General features: G+C 39.1%; 1 protein-coding gene across 1 annotated transcript in view; it reads left to right on the top strand.

Moving 5' to 3' along the window:
• The window catches only part of slc8a1b (solute carrier family 8 member 1b), a 213,843-nt gene that overhangs the window by 165,220 nt on the left and 34,975 nt on the right, over nucleotides 1–13,648 (top strand). Inside the window, exon 7 of the mRNA XM_055227211.1 lies at nucleotides 7,720–7,819. Within this exon, the coding sequence (XP_055083186.1) occupies nucleotides 7,720–7,819 (100 nt within the window). The remainder of the gene's footprint in view (nucleotides 1–7,719; nucleotides 7,820–13,648) is intronic.

Here is a 13,648-nt window from a genome sequence, read left to right as displayed (position 1 = left end):
GTCGGTGCAGAACGTTTCATCGACATTGCGGGTTTTGTCAGGGAGAAAACTAATCGCAAACAGAGAAGAGAATGGAGGAGAAGGAAGGAAGGAAATAAAGAAAGAAAGTTAAATGGTAGGATGAAGGTATGTGTTGCAGTTTATTAAGTGTTTTTGAGGATGCTATTGCAGTAATCGATTCTGGATGTGATGAATGTGTGGATTAAAGTTTCTGCAGCTGAAAAGATGAGTGATGGGTGAAGGCGTGCGATGTTTTTAAGATGGAAAAAGGCAGTCCGGGTTATTTGCTTTATATGGGATTCAAATGAGAGGTTTTGGTCAATGAGAATACCAAGATTTCGGATGAGGGGGATGGAGCGAGTGTGGAATTATCAAAGTTTAGACAGAGGCTTGAGGAGGACTTAGTGAGTGTTTTAAGGCCAATTTAGTTGAGTTTAGTTTGAGTAGATTGAGTGTCATCCAGGTTTTGACGTCACACAGGCACTTTATGGTTACTATGATACTCAAATTTGGAAATCAGATCCAAAATGGCCGCTGAGCTTCATTTGACTGGAGCTGGACGCTATCGGTCACGTCAAAGTCCACTTCTTTACACAGTCTGTCGTCGTGATTGTGACTCCTTTTGTAAATCTGTAAGAGCGCAGGTTAAATCCAGTTCCTTTAACCTCCTGAGACCTGACGTCCTCATCAAACACATTTTGGGTTGTTTAGGCCACAGTGCAAATTTTTAGAAGAAGAACAGTAACAAGAACATGTTCAATTTGGAATATTTTTAAGAGTTTACATTATTTATTTTTTATTTTTATGTATTTTTATTTTATTTTTTATTTTTTATTTTTTTCATTATAATTTGTTTTTTTTTTTGTATTTTAATGTATTATTTTTTTATTTAATTTTTATTTTTATGCAATTTAATTATTTTTTTTATTGTATTTTAATGTATTATTATTTATTCGTTTTTTTTTTATTAATTAATTATTATTATTATTATTTTTTTTTAAGGCATATGTCTTCCTGCACCTGTCAGTAGCACTTCAGATGAGACACATCCATGTTCCTAGAAACGCAATTGTTTCTCATTTCGTTTTTTACACTTTTAAAATGTGTGTGTTCAGGCTCTTAATAGTTTTTGCAAATAAAGTCCTGCAAGAGCTCGGGTCTCAGGAGGTTAAAGGGGCGTAGTGAAAGTTTTCCGGAGTTGGACTTGCAGAGAAGAGGTTGAAGTGGCCTCTTAGATGTAAAACTATGCATCATCTTCACGTTGCCTTAAGCACCGTCTGCATTACCCATGTCCTCGCTCCCTCCAGAGAAACGGAGAGACAGTCAGTGAGCGCTACCACTTGACAGGCCTTTATACTTTGACGAGTGCTTGGGTACATTAAAGGGAGTGAGCGTACGCGGTGGTATGCGGTTATGTGAAGTGCCGTCCATTTGGCAGGTGGAGCAGATCTGTGGAGTGGAGTGGCTGACATAACAGACCTCCTGGATCACGCTGAAGAGCTTCGACTGTAGTTTCCATGGTGATTTATTAAGGGGAAGTAGTTTAGACGGGGGGCTTTTTCTTTTCTTTTTTTTCTTTTTTCAAAACATAAATGCGTAGTTTTCGGCGTTGTCACTTTAAATGACTTTCTAAATTGTTTTTCTTCCTCCAAAATCCAACTCAGCTGTGATTAAATATGTGTTTTATAAATGACATGTAGTTTTAGAATAAAGTCGTGTTTCATTTCTTAAATTTTTTTAAACAAAAACACTGAAATGTCCTGCTGTGCGACTGGAAAACTTTTATAAAAAACTGACAAAGGCGCCTACGAAGTGTTTAAACGAGAGAGAAATGTGAGAAAATGTTAACGCCTGTGTGAGAAAAGTGTATAAAGTGTGTGGTGAGGGGTTTTACAGCCAAAAACATATAGAATAATTGTCAAAAAACTGCGGATTTCACCTGTTGCGGGTTATTTTAACGTAACTCTCGCAATAAATGAGGGACCACTGTATTATAAAACTACACCTTTATCTCTACTTGACATTTATAAACAATATAAACAGTTTAATGCTATAATCCAAAGGTAAAATCACATATTTAATAAGACACAAAAAGACACAGGGGGCGCTCTGGGGTTAAAGGTTTAAGATACAGGTCAAAATGAATAATTATCATATTCTTCCAACTTTTTAAAAACTTTGAACACGCGTTAGCTCGATGTCCTGCAAAGTGACAGCTGTATTTCTTCAATAAATCTCATTCTAATTGTTATAAAATGATATTATTTAAGATGGGGCAGCTACATAATTATTAAACTCGCTCTAGACACATATTAAGCCATTTATTAGAATTTTTTACATGGCAGATTTGCAGTGAGCGTCCAGCAGGGGGCAGCAGAGGTCACACCACAGGTTCAAACGTCTAAAACGAAAAGAGTTACACAAAAATTTGGTCGTGTTTATGATTTTCTGGCTTCCTTACAGTTGTTTAATATGTGTTTTTTCTACAAAGACGGGTCACATCACAGAAAAAAAAGACCTTAAACCCCAAACGTCAAGAACCTAAAAACGTTTCTCCATCTTAATTCCACACACATAAGCACGACGGGCTTTGAATCACTGCGGTTTACGAGTTTAAACACTCCTCTGAACTCCAAAAAAACCACGTAGTTTTGCTGACGGGAGCCCGCAGACCTCATGATTAAAAACCTTAGCGAAGATAATCACTGACGAAATAAAACAATCGGGTCTTGTTTCGATTAAAACTCACCGCTTTAGTCTTGAAACCTGCTCAAATTTAAGTCAAAGCTGAAACACGTGCGCTCGTTATTTCGTTTGCAACATCGCAGGGTAAAAACGCGCCACACGGATGCTGTTTTTTCCCGTAGCAACACTTATTAGAGTTTGCATCGCGCGCTCGGTAACCATAACAACGGGAAAATGCAAACCGCGTCTCATGATAAGCGAGCTAATTTTACCAGAATATGAAATTACAAGCGACCCCCTCCCCGAAGCGCGAAGAAAGCAATCGATCACGAGAGTTAGTCAAACAGTCTCCTGGCAACACCGGAGTCAAACGCAGGTCCCCTCCGGTCCAGACGACTGCAGCCTTTTATATGAGCTGATATGGCTCTTCATTTATAAGCCGTAATGAGCCAGTTGGAGCGGAGCCAAGCCGTACTGAACAATCTGCTGTTTACAATACCCCGGCTTTTTTTTATGAGGGACGATGGCAGCGGAGGCAAAAGTAACCAAAGTGACATTATGAAAGAAAACACTGGATGCTTCTAGGTCTTATTCAAATGCACTGGGACAAACGCGCTCTTTCATCGAGTCTTACACAACGACGCAGACAAAGGCGGGTTCAGAAAGTCAAAAAATGTTCTTTTCAGTTCAGGTTTATTTCTGTAGTGCATTTAAAACAACTTTAGGCAACAAAAAATGGGTAGTATTGAATGCCAGGGAGGAAAAGTGGGTTTAAATCATGTTATAATGTTGTTTTCGCCTCAAAAAAACAGACCTGGAGTTGTGTTTTGTTTCATTCTCACATGTTTTTATTAGTCTGTCTTCGTCTCCAAAGCTCAAAATGCTCCGTTCCACCTTGTGATGTCATAATAAAGTGGTAGTTTTCAGGTTAAAAGCTCCTTTTTACCTTTAGTTCGGTAGTAGGTTGGCAATTCCAGGGCTGAAAACGTCCAAATGATTCTAGAAATGAAGGTGTGTGGAGTTTAAAAACACAAAAATGGAGCACTTCCTGTATCACCATGTGACATCACAAGGTGGAACAGAGTGTTTTCAGTTTGAGGGATGAACTCAGCCTAAATATGCAGGGTTTTTGTGTTAAACATGTGTGAATAAAACAAAACATAACTCGTAAAATTGCGTAATATTGCCCCTAGAATGTGATGATGTCACACTCCCAGATGGGGGCGCAAGAGCCATTTTCTCCTGTTGATTATCCACAAATATAAATGTTGAACCGAACCCAAAAACTCACAATACACTGGTCCCTCGTTTATCGCGGGGGTCACGTTCTAAAAATAACCCGCAATAGGTGAAATCCACGAAGTATCTGCTTTATTTTTTACAATTATTCTCTATGTTTTTGTCTGTAAAACCCCTCACCACACACTTTATACACTTTTCTCACACAGACGTTAACATTTTCTCGCATTTCTCTCTCGTTTAAACTCTCTCAAAGTTCAAACCTTCGTCGGCGTCTTTGTCGGTGCAGAACGTTTCATCGACATCGTGGGTTTTGTCGAGGAGAAAACAAATTGCAAACAGAGAATGGAGGAGGAGGAAGGAAGGAAAGAAAGAAACTAAAATGGTAGGATGAAAGAAAGCATTAGGAAAGGAGGGAACTAGGAAGAAAAGAAGAAAAAGAAACAAAGAGAAAAGCATGGGATGGAGGATGAAAGACAGAAAGAAGAAAAGAAGGAATAGTGGATAAAGAAAGAAAGGAATGAATAAAACCAGAATGGTAGGATGAAGGAAAGAATTATGAAAAGAGGGATGTGGAAAGGAAAGAACAGAGAGAAAGGAAAGAAGGAAAAGAAAGAAAGAATTTTCTCACATTTCTCTCTTGTTTAAACTCTCTCAAAGTTCAAACCTTCGTCGGCGTCTTTGTCGGTGCAGAACGTTTCATCGACATCGTGGGTTTTGTCGGGGAGAAAACAAATCGCAAACGTACAGCACTTCAGAGTCACACCGTGATACAACATTTACGCAAATTTGGCTGAAACTGAATTTTCGCAACAGTCATTTTATCCGCCCTCGATCTGCGTCCGTATCGTATACATTGTCGTGACGTCGTCTGAAACCCGGCGACATCTGACTCCGCTACCTGCCGTCAGCACGAACGATAGCGAACACAGTCATCCAAATCCGAGCGGAGAATTGAAACCGACAAAGACGCGCGTGTCTGCAGCCGCTGAGAGCCATTTACACCCCTAAGCACCATTCAACACAATTAGCGTCGCAAGTCCCCTCTGAAGTGGAGAGAAAGAGCGAATCCGTCCCAGAGCCGGGCTAATTAGAGCGACGAGTTTGTGTGTGCATGTGCCAACTACATGGTCTTATCAACTCCTGTCATACTGGAGTCTCCTTTTGAAGACGAGCACAAAGGAGAGAGGAGAGGAAGGAGGGAAAGGAAGGAAATAAGGAAGGAAAGAGATGGACAAACTGACAAGGAAACGGGAAAGGAAGAAGTGGGATAATGAGGAGGCGAGGAGGTAAAGTGTTGGGGAAATATTTGCTCATGTCCAATTATGAATAGTCTGAAAAGTGTTGGATTTGAAAGTTGTTTGTGAGAAAATAGAATGAGATGAAAGATGGACACGGGTGATCTTTATGTAAAACACTGATCGGCATCGTATATATCTGAAAAAAACATTCTATTTGAGCGAGTAAATGTTTATTCTTCAATTGTAGGTGTCACGGTTTAAACTGATGAACCAAAAGCTGTAAAATCAATCTTTTCTTGTCCTTTTTCTATGTGGGACAGTCGTGTAAACTCTATGTTCAGGACAATATGATCCTGTGGGCTACGCTTCCGACTCTGGCTCCAATTCACTTTACATTGAAAAATTGCCTCTTTCCATAACTGCTGCTGTCAGACTCGTCATTTTGGTCTTAAATGTTCGTATTAACCCGCTCTATTTCCGTTTTTATTTCACTATTGTGTCCGTAAATCAAGATATGAACATTAATAACAGAAAAATCAGCTGCTTTTTTTTCCTCCGTGGTCACTCCCGCTAGCCTTAGCAACAGGTTTGACTGACAGCGTTGCTAAGCAGAAGGAGGCGTTAACTTCCACAGCCTCTCTCCTGATTGGCTCTTTGGTTGCTATGATACTCACAGTTGTTATTCCAAATGTAGAAATTGGTTCCAAATTCACGGCTGTAACTGCTGTAGCCTCGATGAGCTTCATTTGACTGGAGCTGAACGCGTCTTTATATCGTCTAACAAACTGGTAAAATAAAGAGTTTGCAGAGTTTGAGGTGAAAAATGACTCTTTTAGAATATTTTACATAAGTTTATAAGTTTTAAAAGTTTCTTGGAGCCAGTGAAACGTGTGAGATTTGTGTGGTCACAGTTACACTCTGGATCATAACATGCAATATATTTTAAATTTGTATAATTGTTGTTGTGGGTTTTTTACTGCTCACTATGAACCAGATATTCCGAGTTCTTAATAAAGATTTAATCAAACTGAATCTACTCCAGATGCCACAATAATTAAAAAGTAAGTTTATTTCAGTGCTATGTGTCGGGCAAAGCAGCATTCAGAAAGGAAACATGTTTATCAGGAGAGATGCACCGATCTGACACTGAAAGATCTGGTGGATCGGCTGATTGGTTCACGATATCAGACGATGTCATAGTTTGACCTATAAATTGATGTAATAAGACTAGTCAGAGGGCTGCTCCGAAGGGACGGGGGGGGGGGGGGGGGGGGGGGGGGGGGGGGCACCTGCTTGGCTAACGGCCTCTTCAGGGTCAGGCAACAGCTGAGCTTAGCAACCGAGCTTCATCGATCACAACACCCATTTCATATTTATGTATGGATGTATTTTATTTTTATTTTATTTTATTTTAATATAAATATCTTTTAAATTTATTTTTTCATTTTATTTTTTTTTAACTTATTTATTTATTTTTTATTTTTTTTTATTTTATTTGCATTTTTATTATTATTTTTTTTGTATTTTTATTTTATTTTTTTTATTTTTTTTCTTCTCATCTATATTCTTTGTACCATCCTTTCCCACTTACGAATTACTAGTACTAGCACGCTCCTCTGCCGTCTCGACCTCACTCCCCTCCAAAATCACAGAAATGCCACACACAGATACACACACACACACACACACCCCCCCACACACACACACAAAACACAGACTTGTCACACACAACTGTAAATCTCTGTTGCGTTCACAAACCATGTTATGTCTTGATATGTCCAGTATGTCTTACCACCACTTTTGTACATATATGGTCACTATGTGTGGTCACTATGTAAGCATTAAATACATAAATAAATAATAATAATAATTAAAAAAAAAGTCTGGTCATCGTTGCCCCAGAAAGTCTCATAATGTTTGAACTTTTACTTCGACAAAGCTGTTCTGCAGTTACATGAAAGATAACAGCTGCATAACACATTCGGACCAGTTTTTATCTTATTTTATTTTATTTTTCCGTTAATAAATGTTGTTTTCAGGCTCTGCTCTGGTATCGGTTGATATCGGCAGATGCTTAAAACAATAGTATCGAAACAGAAAAATAGTTCATTCAAAGTTTGACCCTGGGACGTGTCCAGAGTCCAATGTTTTTCCCAAATCCTGCAGCTCTGGGCCGAAGATTTTAGTAAAGGCATTGATCCAAGCTGACAAAATTGCATGAAAAATAAAAAAAAATCAAAATATTTTAAGTAGTTTTAGTTCAGATATGATTTCAACTCCCTCATATATTTCTATTAACCTTGATCGACTTTGTATCCCTCTGTAAAACCCCGTCACATCATTACTTCCTGCGGTCGTTAAAGACCTCGGCGCTCTCCTCCGCCCCGACACATGGCTAATTTTGCTAACGGGGCGGATCCGATTCCCTTAATGTTCCGAAATGGTGCTTTTTATGATGTTTTGTGGCACAGTGGCCGGGCAGAAGGTTTGTTTTGCCTCGTTTAACCATTCCCCCTTCTTCTTCTTCTTCTTCTCTGTCTCTTTCCAATAACAGAACACGGTGGATAAGTTAATCAAGAAAACCAACCTGGCTCTTCTGGTGGGAACGAACAGCTGGAGGGACCAATTCATCGAAGCCATCACAGTGAGCGCCGGTGAGTGTTTTTACAAGACCTGCCTGGATTTAACTAAGCAAATAGGTACAAGCCTCCTATTCAATTCAATTCAATATTTTATTTCATTCATTAAAACAAAACAAATCAATGCAACATATCTGCATACAGTATCACATCTTTTGTACAATTATGACAGATGAATGAAAGGGCACAGAAAGAAGCAAAAAACGTATAATATCTGCGCCTTATCAACTCTGATTCTTATTCACTTCCTGAGTATTTCACTGTTACATTATACAAAATCAAACTTAGATGTGCAGCTACTTTACAAAAAAACACACACAAAATCATCCTGTCACATAGCAGTTATATACTTTCTTAATAATGATAATTTCAAGCTTTTCTTAAACACATAAATGGACTTGGATTCTTTAATATTACTTTCAAGACTGTTCCAAAGACGGACTCCCCTTCTTGACATACATCTTTCCTTTGGTTTTGTTCAAAACTCTGGTTCAGTTCCTCTTAATTAATATCCACTTTCTCTCTTTAGAAATCGATTTTGCAACTTCTCTGGTAATACTTTTAGATGAGCTTTGTACGTGGTTTTGAGAATGCTATATTCCACCAATTCGTTAAATTTCAACGTTTCTAACTGAGTAAAAATTGGATTTGTATGTCGTAATCAAAGCTAAAGACGCTCCAACGAAATATTAGAGTGAGACGTTTTGTTTTTTTGTTTTGGTGGTGACTTTTTTTTGGCCAGGCAGTGCGTAAATGGACATAGCTAACCTGCTAGCCACCGCGTTCCAAATGGGAAATGATCGTGGGCACTTCTGGCTCCGTCGACTACAAAAACTGTGTCTCCTCCCTCTGTAAACGCTGCTGTCAGACTCGTCATTTTGGTCTTAAAATGTTCGTATTAACCCGCTCTACACGATCCTGCTGTTTTTATTCCGCTATAGTGTCCAAAAATCAAGATATGAACATTAAAAACAGACAAATCATGCGCCATCTTTCCCCTGAGGTCATTCCCACTAGCCTTAGCAACAGGTTTGATTGACAGCGTTGCTAAGCCGGACGGGGGGCGTTTCCTTCAACAGTCTCTTTCCGGATTGGCTCTTTAGTTGCTATGATACTGCTTCGAATTCGCCGCTATGACTGCACTAGCCTCATCAAAGGAATACTTGGAGCAGTTCTGAATCTTCACCACAATATAATGCAACTCAGGGTAAAAGTATTCGCAGTATTCAGAATACAGGACTCTGATTGGGCCGTGGAACAGAAAACGTCACAAAATACATGTTAAAGCGCCGATGTTACAATGTTTTCTGATCTATTTTATAATGTTTTCTCGTTGCAAACAGACCTGGAGTTGCGTTTTGTTTCATTCACACACGTTTAACGCACAAACTCTGCAGATTTAAGCTAAATTCTTCGCTCAAACTGACTCAAACACTCCGTCCCACCTTGTGATGTCATCTGGTAAAACAGGAAGTGCTCAATTTTTGTGTTTTTAAACTCCACACACCTTCATTTCTAGAATCATTTGGATGATTTCAGCCCTGGAATTTCTCTACTTCTCTGTTGAACTAAAGGTAAAAGGAGCCGTTAACATGAAAACTACCACTTCATGACATCACAAGGTGGAACAGAGCGTTTTGAGCTTTGGAGATGTGGACAGACGAATAATAAAAAGTTACTCAAACGTGTGTAAATGAAAGAAAACGCAACTCCAGGCACGTTTTAGAGGCGGTAACAATGGCTTCAAGCTCCCAAGAGTCAATTTTGAGTAATATCGAACCTTTAAAGCCGATATTCCGTATTCTGTAACCAAATATTACTCTCATTTACGTACACCCCGCGCAGACATGTATGTGTTGTTATATAAATTAGCTTAAGTGCACACAGACGCAATTTTACAGTCTGCTCCCCGCCACAAAGCACCACAGTCAGTTTGAAAAGAGGGATCAAAGCGGAGGAGCGTTTTATGTCCCAAATGTTGGACAATTTCGTCCCGATTCCGAAGCCCAAGGATGTGAGCGGAGGACAAAAGTTGAAAGATTGTTGTCATGGTTACGTGCGTCAGGGTTGGTGGTCGGCGGGACGGGGCAGATGGAACATTAGAGGAATCAGACGTGGTGCCAGGGCTGCTGTGGTTTTTATGTGAACACAAGGTCACAGCCAGGAGCGGCCATTTTGTAATCCAACGGTGACTTCGCTGTTTTTGGATCAAACAAAAACGGAGTATTTATCACAAAATTCTAGCGATTATAAAAGCTTCCGCTAACTTCTGACTCAACTTTTCTAGTGGAGGGTTCGAAGGGCACCAGTTTGACCTTAGACTGTTTATATAAATGGACATAGCGAACCTGCAAACTCCACCCAGCTCCGTCGACTCTGGCTCCAATTCACTTTCTATTGAAAAACTGTGGCTCCTCTCTCGTCATTTTTGGTCTCAAATGTTCGTATTAACCCGCTCTACATGATCCTCGTGTTTTTATTCCGCTATTGTGTCCGTAAATCAAGATATGAACATTAATCGCAGACAAATCAGGCGTCTTCTTTCCCTGAGGTCGCTCCCTCTAGCGTTAGCAACAGGTTTGATTGACAGCGTTGCTAAGCGCCTGCTCCCGCCTAAACCAGCGGTGTGGACGGGAAGAGGCGTTACCTTCAACAGCCTCTCTTCGGATTGGCTCTTTGGTTGCTATGATACTAAAAACTTGCCGCTATAACCGCTCTAGCCTCGATTAGCTTCATTTGACTGAAGCTGAACGCTGCGGGTGACATTACGACATTATCCTGACTTTTTTCAACCACGGGTTTTATAAATGGCTGGGGGAAAAAACATGAGCAGGGTCATGTCTCCAGCTGCTTGTTTCCTTGAAGATAGATGTATTCAAAGCCAGACTGTGGGACATTCTCACAGGTGGTGGACCTTTCAGATGTCTTCCATGTTGACCTGAATACAGTGATCCTTCGTTACGTTCTAAAAATAACCCGCAATAAGCGAAATCCGCGAAGTATCATCTTTATTTTGTACCATTTTTTGAACCTAGATCTGACCAACTGCAGCAAATCATACCTATTTTAGTTAAGTCCAGGTTGCGAATTTTATTATTTTTTTGGCCAGGGAGTGTAAGTTCTATTGTGACAAAAGAGCCGTTTTGAAGCTTCCCAGAGAATCGGTGCATTTCTGACTTACTGTTGCACATAAACATTGAACATTTGACTCAAACCAACCTACTTTTCCAAAATTTTCACTCAAAAGGAACCATTGATTCCCATATAACCGGAAGCGTCGCCCCAAAGAAAGCGCGGTTTAGTTACCATCCCTCCATTTTCTTCCGATTTTCCCGGGTAGCAGTCCAAGCAACTCTATTTCTCCATTGAAAGGAACGGAATTTCCACTTAACCAGAAGTGCTACTTTAAAGAAAGCGCGGTTTAGTTGTACTTACGGAAACACGTTCTAAAAATAACCCGCAATAGGCGAAACAGGAAGGACCTCCCCACAAATCATTCCACAGGCGCCAATTAGCTTAAACTTTAGCGATATATCAAGCTAACAGCTGATTTCAAGAGGGTCAACAGAAATCTTTAAAATAAAACTACAAATGCTTAAATACTGAAACCAAAATCAAACCAAAAGGAACTTAAACCACTTCTTCTCAGGAAAGTAGCAAATGTGGATATGTTTAGCTGAATTATAGAACTGAAATGAAAAGGTTTGAGCCAATAAAATATCTTTAAAGTAACTTGTGTATATGTGGCGTTTAACTTAAAGGTGAACTTCAGTCGTCCTTGGTTTATCGCGGGAGGGGCATGTTCTAAAAATAACCCGCAATAAACGAAAACCGCAAAGTATCAGCTTTATTTTTTACATTATTCTCTATGTTTTTTGTCTGTAAAACCCCTCACCACACACTTTATACACTTTTCTCACACAGGCGTTAACGTTTTCTCACATTTCTCTCTCGTTTAAACTCTCTCAAAGTTCAAACCTTCGTCGGCGTCTTTGTCGGTGCAGAACGTTTCACCGACATTGCGGGTTTTGTCGGGGAGAAAACAAATCGCAAACGCACAGCACTTCAGAGTCACACCACGTTATAGAGAGGGAGCGTCACCATCCAGCCTTCGTGAAACTCAAAAAAGACGATTCAGTTCTGAGAAAAACACACTCTGACCCTGACCCATCTTTCGCCGACCTGTTCACATGAGACGGCACAATGCAGATGCCGTCATATGGCGAGCAGGATCATCCCATGTCGTAAACTCTAATGCCTCGTGAAATCCCGCACAGCTCGAGCACGCGAACATGAGATAAAGCTTCTCGGTGGGCGCTGTGTCATGCGAAAACACGAGAAGCGGGCGGGAAAAACACATAGACCAAAGCTCGTCGCGTTGTGGCGGATAACGAGGAACGCGTGATGAAATAACGCCATCTTTGTCAGAAAAAACTGAATCAAAGGGCATCATTTCAGACGTGTAATAAAAGGAACATGTGGGAAAGTCGGCGCATGGACACGGACATGACAACGGGCTTTTCTCTTATTATAAAGTCCTCGACACTGATGAGGTATTACACAACCACCTGACAGCAGCCGAGCGAACTGTCAGCCATTTTGATACTTCACTTGTCACCACATGTGCAGTATTTCTCACACATGGACCGTCATGCAAAGAGCTGCACACGACCGGGTCAAACGTGTGGACATATCCTCTCATTCTGTGTTTTTTTTAAATTTATTTTTACTATTTTCTACTTTTTATACACACAGAAGACACCAAATATATGATGTAAGATGTATGGAATTGTGTAGTAAAGGACAAAAAGGTAAAAAATTGTACAAATTTAGTTAGTTAGTTTATTCAGACACACAGAAAAACAAACAAAACAATGTCACAGTCACGCACGCAGAATCCGTCCAATTGCGACTGAAAAGCTTATTTACGCCTGCCTTATTCCACAAATAAATAACAATATACACAACAAGAGAAAACACAACAATTTCAAATAATTATACAATACAGAAGAAATACATTTGTTTTTATATTTATAAATAGATAATAATCATTAGTAGTCCTTATTATCATGATCAAACGTGTTATTTTTAATCATCAACATATCATTATTATTTTTACTATTTTGTTTTTATTTTTATATTTTAGTTTTACTATTTTATTATGTTATGTAATAGACAAAGTTTATACTATGTTCATTAATGTTCAGTTCAGTCGTCATAGTAACAGTTTTACTATTGCTCTATATTTTTCTAGAATTTTTAATTTGTACATTTTTTTGAATACTTTAATGGAAGTGCAGCTTTTTAATTCATTATCCAAACGATTCCATAAATTCACCCCTGTAACTGAGACGCACATAGGTTGTTTTTTTGTAGTTCTTGCCATAGTTTTTTGGATGATCCCAGTTCCCCTCAGATTATAGCGACTCTCTCTAGGTCTGAACAGCTCCTTTAAAAAAATTCTTCAAAAAAAAAAGTATCCACCCCTTTAGATTTTTTTCTTTACTATATAATTCCATATATCTTACTTCATATATTTGATGTCTTCTGTGTGTTTATAAAATGCAGAAAGTCCTAAAAATAAAGGAAAAATTAACAAATGAGATGGTGAGTGACCCTTAAAACCTCAATTCATATTTTAAATTTCCAGTCCATTTCTAGTTTTATCAAAACATTTTAATTTAAAATCGTATTATAAAACATGAAAAACTGGGAGATACTCTTGTCAAATTCTCAAATTCTAATGCTTGCCATCTTAGAATATTCAAGGGCCATATTATGCAAAGCTGGAAAGAAAATCTGTACTTGCTTCGTCTGTCTGTGGTCATGTGATCCTGACAGGTC

Source organism: Periophthalmus magnuspinnatus, chromosome 15 (genome assembly GCF_009829125.3).
Source record: "Periophthalmus magnuspinnatus isolate fPerMag1 chromosome 15, fPerMag1.2.pri, whole genome shotgun sequence".
In the NCBI taxonomy this organism is placed as follows: domain Eukaryota; kingdom Metazoa; phylum Chordata; class Actinopteri; order Gobiiformes; family Gobiidae; genus Periophthalmus; species Periophthalmus magnuspinnatus.
The sequence above is the reverse complement of the archived record's forward strand: the minus strand, read 5'-3'. Positions and strand labels throughout refer to the sequence as shown.